Here is a 10,603-nt window from a genome sequence, read left to right on the forward strand (position 1 = left end):
CCTAAAGATCTAATGTACAATAGAGTGAATATATCCAAAAATATTGGATTATAATCATGAAACTTGCTAAGAGACTAGAACTTAATTATTCCATCCACTAAAAAAATAATATAATTATGTAACATGATGGAGGTGCTAATTATCACTACAATGGCAATCATATTTCAATATGTGTATATCAAGTTAATGTGACACACCTTAAATTCACACAATGTTGTAGGTCAAGTATATTTCAATTTTGCAAATTAAAACTACAATGAGGTACCACCTCACACCAGTCAAAATGGCCACCATTAAAAATTCTGCAAATAATAAATGTTGGAGAGGGTGTGGAGAAAAGGTAATCCTCTTACACTGTTGGTGGGAATGTAAATTGGTGCAGCCACTGTGGAAAACAGTATGGGGGTTCTAAAAATAGAGCTGCCATATGATCCAGCAATCCCAGTCCTGGCATATACCCAGGCAAAAGTGTAATTTGAAAAGATACATGCACCCCTATGTTCATAGCAGCACTATTTACAATAGCCAAGACATGGAAACACCTAAATGTCCATCGACAGATCAATGAACAAAAGAAGATGTGGTATATATATGCACAGTGGAATACTACTCAGCCATAAAAAAGAATGAAAAATGCCATTTGCAGCAACATGGACGGAGATTATTGTACTAAGCAAAGGAAGTCAAAAAGAGAAAGAAAAATACCATATGGTATCACTTGTATGTGGGATCTAAAATATGACACAAACGAACATATCTATGAAACAGAAACAGACTCAGACATAGAGAACAGACTTGTGGTTGCCAAGGGGGAAGGAGGTGAGGGAGAGATGGATTGGGAGCTTGGGATTAGCAGATGCAAGCTATTATATATAGGATGGATAAAAAACAAGGTCCTATTGTATAGCACAGGGAATTATATTCAATATCCTGTGACAAACCATAATGGAGAAGAATATGAAAAAGAATATACAGATGTATAACTGAGTCACTTTGCTGTACAGCAGAAATTAACACAATATTGTAAATCATCTATACTTCAATAATTTTTTAAATAGATAAATGATATTTCAGTTTAAAATAAATAAAATAAATTTAAAAGGAAGAGCTGTGACAAAGCAATTAAACTAATCAAAACAGCCCAATAGAAAAGGGACAAGTGCATGAAAAGGCAGTACACAGAGGGAAAAAAAGTAACACCTGAATCGACATGAAAGGTGTAGCATCTCATTGATCATAAAACACCAGTTCAAAAAGCATTCTGTTTCCATTGTATTTTACTGAAACATATTCAGTTCGCTAAAAACTTTGGATAATTCATTCCCTTCTCTGGGCCTCAGTTCTATCAACTATAAACTGAGGGGGCTGGAGAGATTGTCTCCAAGGGCTCCATCAGTCCTTTCCACAATGAAAGTGGCTGAAAGATTCTACCAGAGACATTTTTCTGAATATTGAGGGATAAAAGAAAACACAGGGAGTTGAGACCATTGAAAAGGAAGAATAAGTGAATGCTGAAGACCCCATTAGAATAATTACCTTGACATTGAGAATAGCTACCTTGACAGATTTGTAGAGGATCAACTCGGTCAAATTGCTTCCATCTGCACCATCTTCCCCAATTAAGTGCACTTTTCCATTGACACATTTCTTTGCACTATTCCATTGCTCAAGAATATTGATCTCCTCTTAGGGACCACCCTTCAAGATCTAAATAGTATGAAACCATCAATGTGACCTTAACAAGAAGTTAGCTCTACATCTTGGTTTTGGACCCAGCATTGCTGGGGAGCGCTCTGTGACTTTGGGAAGCCCTTCATCTTCCTCTCTGGTCCTGGGCTTTTTCATGTTTAATGTAAAGAAGTGGTTCATAATAATCTCAGAGTATACTGTCCATTCTAATTAGATGGAAGGCTGTGTGATCAGGGAACTTGCCAAGAGCTGATAAACAGTGGGTGCACGTTTTTGCCTCCTGGGACTGGCAGCCCTGAGAAGGAAGACACATATGCCCAATGGGAAGAGAGTGTCCTTGTTCCTGTTCTAGTTAGGGCATAAGAAGTACTTAGAGTTTTCTGTAACCTTTGCAGCGACTGCTCAGTTGTTCTGCTCCCGGGACTGACCACGAAAACTCAGAGACGGGCAGAGGGCTCCCAACCTCAGAGGGAGCTCAGTGGATGCTGTATCCGGCAGGTGGAAGTAGGGAGAAGGAATATGAATCCTCCCACTGGCCCTGAAAGTTTGATGTCTTTTCTTCTCACCAAGCTACTGTGAGTAGCTCAAAGGGCTCTCTGTGTGTGTGTGTCTGTGTGTGTGACCTTAATAGTGCCTGGAAGTCACAAATTGACTTTCTTACCCCAACTTCCTCCCCAGAGTTACTCACATGGTCAGATATGCCTGTATTAGGTTCTAGGTCCTTTGGAGTTTTAGTGCAAATAGCTCAAAAACCTCCACGTGCTCTGGCCTTCTCTTTTACAGATGGTGTTAGTGGGGTTCAGAGAGTGTGTGGAACTTCTCTGAGTCTAAGTGGATCAGAACAGAGTTCTGGGTGATGACACAGTATTGCCTACTTCTGAAATCCAGAAGGGAATCAGAGAATAGCAGGTACCTGGAAGGAATGTGAGGCTGGATGTCTGAATGGGGTTGAAAAGACTCTCTTTCCTGCCCAAGTACAGCCTCCCAGGTGGGCAGAACCTGGTCCAAATGGGGACATAGACCAATGGATACTTGGTCCAAAGTCATGTCTCCCAAAGTGGGCTCCTTATCATGCTGTGAACCCCTTATTTCTTTGAATTAATAACTCCCCTTGACACTATAAATAATTTAAAAATACTAGTGGGCTCCAGGTACCAGGATACAAATGTTCAGGCATCAGTTGGAATCAGAGAAATTTACATTTGCAACAATTTGATCAAATCAGCCAGTTCCATAGGAAGGTAATGAACACTGGTCTAGGAGACAGGGAACCAGATCTTGGTGGCCCTGATTTGCTGAGTGAAATTGTAAAAGGCATTTCTTCCTAAATTTCTCCCTATACAATTGATATAAAACAAAAGCAGAAAGTACATCCACCCACAGACTTTTCGTTGTCCCTAATCCCTTACTCAGATTGTTTTGTTAATCTGGTGCCAGAATCACCAAAGGAGGCTGTGCAGCAGCAAAACTATTGTATCCTTGAAAGTTGCTACAAAAGTAGAGATTTAATGTTCTCATCACAACAACAGCAAAAACAAAATGGTAACTACGTGAGGTGAAGGGTTTGTTAACTATTCTTATTGTGATAAATATTTTGCAGTATGTACGTGTATCAAATCACCACATTGTACACCTTAAACTTACACAATGTTATATGTCAATTTTATCTCAATAAATCTAGGGGGATAAAAAGACAAAATCAAGGAGTAAATATTGCTGTCTTCACCATACAGAATCTTTACATTCTGGAGCACATTAATTGTTTATTCAAGACTTTTTTATGTGCTACGTGAACACTTGTTTAGATTTTATTTCTTTTTTAAAGTTCTGCCTGTCTCTTGTTACATTTATTTATCGAGTAATTTAATTGTGTTGATATTACAAGTGGGAATTTTTTCCATTCCATTTTCTGATTATTACTAGCTTACAATAAAAAAGAAGATCTATCTATACCCCTATATTCATAGCAGCACTATTTACAATAGCCAACACATGAAAACAACCTAAATCTCCACTGACGGATGAATGGATAAAGAAGATGCGGTACATATACACAATGGAATACCACTCAGCCATAAAAAAGAATGAAATAATGCCATTTGCAGCAACACAGATGCAACTAGAGATTATCATACTAAGTGAAGTAAGTCAGAAAGGGAAAGACAAATACTGTATAATATCACTTATATGTGGAATCTAAAATATGACACAAATGAACTTATCTATGAAATAGAAACAGACTCACAGACATAGAGAACAGACTGGTGGTTGTCAAGGGGAGGTGGGGGAGGGATGCACTGGGAGTTTGGGATTGGCAGATGCAAACTATTATGTATAGAATGGATAACAACAAGGTCCTGCTGTGTAGCACAGGGAACTATATTCAATATCCTGTGATAAACCATGATGGAAAAGAATATGAAAGAGAATGTATGTATATGTATAACTGAGTCACTTTGCTATACAACAGAAATGAACACAACACTGCAAATCAACTATATTACATTAAAATAAATTAAAAAAAATAGGACTTATCATCACTTACTGTGTGTCTTTGGGTGATTAAGTGAAGCTTTCATGGCTTCAAACTTTTAACAAAATTAAAGACGTGTAGACTACCCACCTGAGAGAGTTCTAATGAGAAATAAGTGATGATACATATAACACACTTAGTACAGGATCTGGAACAGAGAAAACACCAAAACACAGAAACTATTCTCAACACCAATGGTGTAGTATGTGTTTGTCAGGCCAGAAATTTAGGCACTGCTCTCGCCTGTGCACCAAGATGCATCCATCCAGTCCATCCTCTGGGGAATGAGAGAGAAACCTTGGCTTGTAGGCTCCTGGGAGGGGCCAAGGGACACCTGGCTCTCTGTTCTCTCACCCCCAACAAAGCCTCTGCCCCCCACCTCCACTCTAGCAGGGGAGCAGTGTTTCAGGGCCAGAATGTCAGGGCTGAACTATTTGTTATTATATTTCCAGAACAATTTCATCCAACTCCTCTTAGATTGAGCAGACAACTGCGGCTCCAAGAGGGAAAGAGATTTGTCTGAGGTCATCCAACAAGTGGGCAGGAGGCTGGCGCTAGAACTCAGGTCTCCTGACTCCCAAGTCTCTGCTCTGCCCACCTCACTCCAATGCTCCTCCCCCTGTGGCTTTGACCTTCCCAGAGAACTTCATTGCACAAGGACAATGGGGCAGGTGAGCCAACAGCAGACCCACAAGACCATCCAAGCTTGCCCAACATACGCCCTTCTGCTGTTTTCACTCCTTGAGTCTGCTCTACCCCAGCTTGTATATCTCCAGAGAACATTATTCAGCAGTCACAAGAAAGAATCAAGCACTTGATGTGTCTTGCCTCCTCATTCACATCTTAAAGTAGAAAGCTGGGAGAGGATATTGCTTAACCCAAAGGAATTATGTGTTATTGGAAGCATCTCAGGCATGAACAAGTGAAATGCATCATGAGCAGGGATTTCCCAGCATCTATCTGTCTTTCCATGTCTTCTTGGGAGGATATAGATCCCTGGGAAAAATGAAAGGAAAGGAAGGAGGGGGATATAGATATAGCCGCAAGAGTTGGTCACACTGGCAAGGCTGATCATAGCCAAGTCAGAAGTGGGGGTCAGTTGGGAAGGTTTGAGGTTTTATTTCCCTCATCCAAGACCAAAGGCAAAACGTCTAGCTTTCAATTTCCCAGTGAAATGGAGGCTGCAGTTCTTGACTTGGTTATTGGATTTCTACAGTGAACCCTAGGAATGGGCCTTTTGTACCTGTCCCCACTCTCCTTCACACACCAGTAACACCTGCCATGGGTCCCTCTCCACTTGCCACTAGGGACAGGAAGTCCCAACTCCACACCCATCCACCCATCTCTCCAGAGCTTCCAGGAGCCCAGAAGTCATAGGAGCCAGAAACAAGTGGAGCTGAAAGTGGTGTTTTATTGGAAAGTCCATGAGAGAGGCAGCCCAGCTTTGGGCATTCTGGATGAGAGGAAGAATGGGCAGTGTGGGAGAGGGAAGTGCTACAGGCAGCGGGGTCATCATCCCTGGGGACCTCACAGGTGCAGCAAGAACAGACTCCACCTGGTAAGAGAAAAGAGAATCAGAGATGTGATTCAGCAGGTCAAAGACTCAGAGGCAGTGGGAGGCAGGACCAAGTCCATGTGTCATCCCTCTCAGGACAAGACCCCTCAGTCTCTCCCTCACCTCCCCATGTCCTCTCCCTCATCAGCCTAGGCTTGCTCTCCACCACTTGGCCTTTCTGTGCCTTCACGGGTCACCTCTCCCTCCACCCAATTCTCACCTCATGGGAATTTCAAACAGATCTTCCCGCAAGAGGCCGGACAGCAATTCTTGTTCCTTGGGCACTGAGCATCTCTCAAACACCGTTTTGGGGGATTTAATGTGGAGCACTCAATCCAAATCTTGGGGCAGGCACCTTCCGCAGCAAGGAATGGGACTTTGACTGGATCTTGTCCTTTGACTGGATCTTGACCTTTGACTGGATATTGTCCTTTGACTGGATCTTGACCTTTGACTGGATCTTGTCCTTTGACTGGATCTTGACCTTTGACTGGATCTTGACCTTTGACTGGATCTTGTCCTTTGACTGGATCTTGACCTTTGACTGGATCTTGTCCTTTGACTGGATCTTGTCCTTTGACTGGATCTTGACCTTTGACTGGATCTTGTCCTTTGACTGGATATTGTCCTTTGACTGGATCTTGACCTTTGACTGGATCTTGTCCTTTGAACAGAACATTGCCCTTTTTAGTGCCTTGACCTTTAGGATGAGGAAGAAATATCCCCACATTTAGACTGGTGTGTGTGCTTCAACTATCTAGTCTTTCCTCCAGGTCCAGCCACTGTTCACTGCAGTGTCCCTCAAACTGTGACTTGAGATAGGGGAGGGTCACCAGGGCTAGCTGGGGTCTGTGCTCTTGGAAGGCTGGGACCAGGGTTCCCTCCAGTGTGCATTTCTTCCCCTCACCCTCCATTCCACGTCCTAGGGCCCTCATGAGCATATGCCAGACTGGAGTGACTTTCAGAGGTGATAAGATCACCTTGGCATCTTCGAGGAAACTCAAAGGAAGGGAAAGGAGCTGTGAGTCACATGCCAGGGGACCCAAGCTCCATTCTGGCTCTGGAGGTTGTCTTGACAACCCCTCACCCCTCCCTAGGTCTCAATGTCCTCCTTTGTACAATAGGGGTCTTCACTCTACATGATTTCTGAGGCCCTGTTTGTCCTTAACCTCCTCTTCAAGGACTGATGACTCAGGTGCTTTTACGGGGCAAACAGACAGGGGATAGACCCCACACCCAGGACCTAGATTCCTGGGTCTCCTCACTTCATTGCACATTCTGTCCAAGTATCAACACTTGAGGCCAACAACACTCCTTCCACAAACAACAGTGATCTCACTCCTGAGGTGGAAAGCATGTGGAGTCTAGTAGGCAACTTCCTACTTCTCTGGATACACTGGAAACATACTGTCCAGGCTGAAGAGTGGGCTCCAGCCCTGCCTGCTGCTCTGGAAGTGCCCCCTGTCAGGACCCAGGCTGCCCCCAACATCCTCTCCTCAACCCAACCCAGCCCCAACCAGGCCACTTGTCCGCTCACCTCTTACAACAGTTGCCTGTGCCACCAGCGTCCCAAGGACGAGAAGTACCACCACCGGGATCAAGAAGCTTTTGGACTTCATGTTGTCAGGAAGGTGAATGGCTAAGAGCTGAGGCCAAGCCTAGTTTTATGCAGCTCCGGCTTGGCCTGGCACCAAGGGTGAGTCTGTGGTTTCACAAGGGACAAGACCTAAACTGTCTTATTCTACCGGGAAATATCCACCCACATTCTGGGAGGGACCTTGGGCCTCTCCCCAAGGATTATTCACAGGGAGAAATGGCAGTTGCTGTTACATTATCTCTAATAGTTACCTCACTTTCTTACAAAGAAGCAGGGCTGGATGGCCCTTGGGCACCATCACAACCAAATTCTTCATACTTAGAATAGAAAGAAGAGAGAGGAACCACCCATGGTCACTTAACAAGTCAATGGTAGGTCTGGTGTTCAGTTTTCATAGCCAAGGTGTTCCCCAATTACTCCCTTTTCTTGCAAGCCCCACCTAGACTCATCCTAACAGTTTACCCCTCCCAACATCAAGCTGGGCTTTTCTTTCATTCTCCCCTGACCCCAAGAAAAACTCTCAAAGGCAAGTTTGCCTTGAACGTCTAATGACTAATCAGTATACTTTTCCATTTCACAAGTAGTCTCTGAACTGCCCCAAGAAAGTAATAGGGAAGGTGGAATTCGACATCTGAAATGGCATGATGCCCTTGAAATCACAATCAGAAGAGAGAAAACACCTATAAAATAAAAGAAAATAGAAATCATCTATAAGGTGGACACCCACTGTGCATACATCTAACATGGCTTTTTCCTTCTTAGAACAGCACCCTGTTTCCTCTGAAGAACACTTGTTTCTTTATACCATCAACCTAGGAATCTAATGGGGACTGTTGATCATGAAAGCTTGACACCAGTCACAGGAGGGGTGTGTGTGTGTGTGTGTGTGTGTGTATCTCAGGTCTATTCATATTTTATTTGAATGGACACTAAGGGGAAGGGGGAAGTCCCTCCTTTTGGTAAAGGTGGTAGAGATGAGCCTGGGAACTCCAGAAGCTATGGTTCCAGTCTGGAAGGAGGTTAACTGTTGGAGAAAAATGAACCTAGTTCACTTAGAAAAGCAGAGAAATCATGGTGAGAGAGGATTCAGAAGGCACCAGCCAGCTCTTCATTCCTTTTTATCTTGAGAGCAGCTCTTCCGACACCCTTCCCGTAGTTTGGTTATGACCCAATAAGTTGGCTTTCTGCCTAAGCTAGTCTGAGAAGGTATTTTGTCATTGTTACCAAAGTTCAGAGGAATAAAAATGAATCCCAGAAGTTCGGTGTTGTCAGGTACAGAATCTGAAGTATGGAAACAACAGTTGAGTTCTGGGTGAGATAGGGATGAAAGCAAACATTATATTATAGTCAACCAGTTGTTTAAACCATCACCCTTTGCCTCTTTGGGCTCAGACCACATGCCCACCAATGCTGAAACACTCAGGAGATATAAACAAACGTCAGAATGTTGGAGTCTGCAGGCTACTTAAAAAAAAAAAAGCTCATTGCAAAATAAACTATACAAACAAAAAATGTGTGTAGAACATACCTATATTCTTTAAAGAATTAAAGCATTAAAATTGCAGCCTGTACTCACCTGCTAGGTATAAAAGGAGACTATTTCCTGTATGTATACCCTACTGACCTTTACTCCTCTCCAATTTCTTCTCTCTCCATTCTCTACAGAGGTAACCACTTCCCTGGATTTTCTAATTTTCTGTTAATTCAAGCATCTTGCCCATTTCTAATTGGGTTGTCTTTTTTCTTGTTGATTTGTAGAGAAAAGAAACTCCCACACATTACTAATGAGAGTATAAACTCATGCAACCTATTTGAAAATAAATTTGGCATCAGCTAGTAAAATTGAACATGAGCAAACTCTTTTAGATTTTTATCAATCTGATGGGGGAGAAGTGATACATTGCTGAAGTTTTTAGTTAGCATTTCTCTATCATGAATTACTTCAAGCATTTTTTTAATATTTTAAAAGCCACATATTTCTTTTTTAAAATTTATTTATTTATTTATTTATTTATTTATTTATTGGCTGTGTTGGGTCTTCATTGCTGCACACCGGCCCCCTCTAGTTGCAGTGAGCAGGGGATACTCTTCGCTGTGGTGCTCAGGCTTCTCATTGCAGTGGCTTCTCCTGCTGCAGAGCACAGGCTCTAGGCTCATGGGCTTCAATAGTTATGGCATGTGGGCTCAATAGTTGTGGCTCGTGGGCTCCAGAGCACAAGCTCAGTAGTTGTGGCACACAGGCTTAGTTGCTCCGAGGCATGTGGGATCTTCCTGGCCTAGGGATTGAACCCGTGTCCCCTGCATTGGCAGGTGGACCCTCAACCAGGGTCCCCACCAGGGAAGTCCCCACTTATATTTCTTATCTGAAAACTTGATTTCTTTTGCTCATTTTCCTATATATTCATTAGCCTTTTTCTGCTCAATTTCTAAGCACTCTTTATGTATTATAGAGAAAGGTCCCTTGTCTGCGATACAGTTTGTAAATAAAAATTTTAACTCATTCTTAGACCCGCTTAAAACAGCTCAGAGTGGCACCCTTTCCTCCTCTCATTTAGATATTGCATCCTGTTGTTTGGCTATTTCTGCTCTGGACCTCTGCATTCCTGCTTCATAATATCTTTAAACTGGTGAAATTGGTTCATTAATTTTTTTTCAATTCATGTGCCAAAAAAATCTAAATGATACAAAAAAGATCAGAGAAAAAAATAACATTCTAAACTGAAACTGATACACAAAAAAGTAGAAAATCTGAATAATACTGTAACCATCCTAGAGATGGAAACAACAGTTAACAATTATTTGACCAAAAAAAAGCATTAGGATCAGATTTCTTCATAAGCATATTTTATAAGGCAATCAAAGAGCAACTAATTCTAGTATGACATAAATAGAAAATAAGAAACAATTTCAAGCACATTTTATGAAGTAAACATAATCTTGATACCAGAACTTAACAAGAATTTATGTCAATTATATCTCAGTAAAGCTGTTTAAAAATAAAAATAAAATTATCAACAAAGATTCTATGAAAAAGGAAGATTCTAACCCAATCTCACTCACAGAACATAGATTCATGAACATGAAAATCCTAAATGTCACTTACCAACTGAATGTGGTAATATGCAAAAAGGACAATACTCTGTGACTAATTTTAATTTACCTGAGCTATCAAAGGTGGTTTAATGCTGGAAACTCAATTTACGTAATTCACCACACCAACAGATTAAAA

The 10,603-nt window shown here is 41.9% G+C and overlaps 1 protein-coding gene across 2 annotated transcripts; it reads right to left on the reverse strand.

Annotated features, from left to right (window-relative positions):
• Positions 1-5,613: 5,613 nt before the first annotated feature.
• Positions 5,614-7,472, reverse strand: PI3 (peptidase inhibitor 3). 2 transcript variants are annotated; one of them, XM_057700805.1, is made up of 3 exons: positions 7,315-7,472; positions 5,998-6,441; positions 5,614-5,777 (listed from the first exon to the last, which is right to left on the reverse strand). In XM_057700805.1, exons 1-2 carry the CDS (start codon positions 7,394-7,396, stop codon positions 5,999-6,001), a joined length of 525 nt encoding a protein of 174 aa, XP_057556788.1. In that variant the 5' UTR covers positions 7,397-7,472; the 3' UTR covers positions 5,614-5,777; position 5,998. The 2 variants fall into 2 exon arrangements, with proteins under 2 accessions (XP_057556788.1, XP_057556787.1); XM_057700804.1 differs by having other exon boundaries at positions 5,998-6,477; positions 7,315-7,470.
• Between the last annotated feature and the right edge of the window lie 3,131 nt (positions 7,473-10,603).

Source organism: Hippopotamus amphibius, chromosome 12, assembly GCF_030028045.1.
Source record: "Hippopotamus amphibius kiboko isolate mHipAmp2 chromosome 12, mHipAmp2.hap2, whole genome shotgun sequence".
Taxonomy (NCBI): Eukaryota; Metazoa; Chordata; class Mammalia; order Artiodactyla; family Hippopotamidae; genus Hippopotamus; species Hippopotamus amphibius.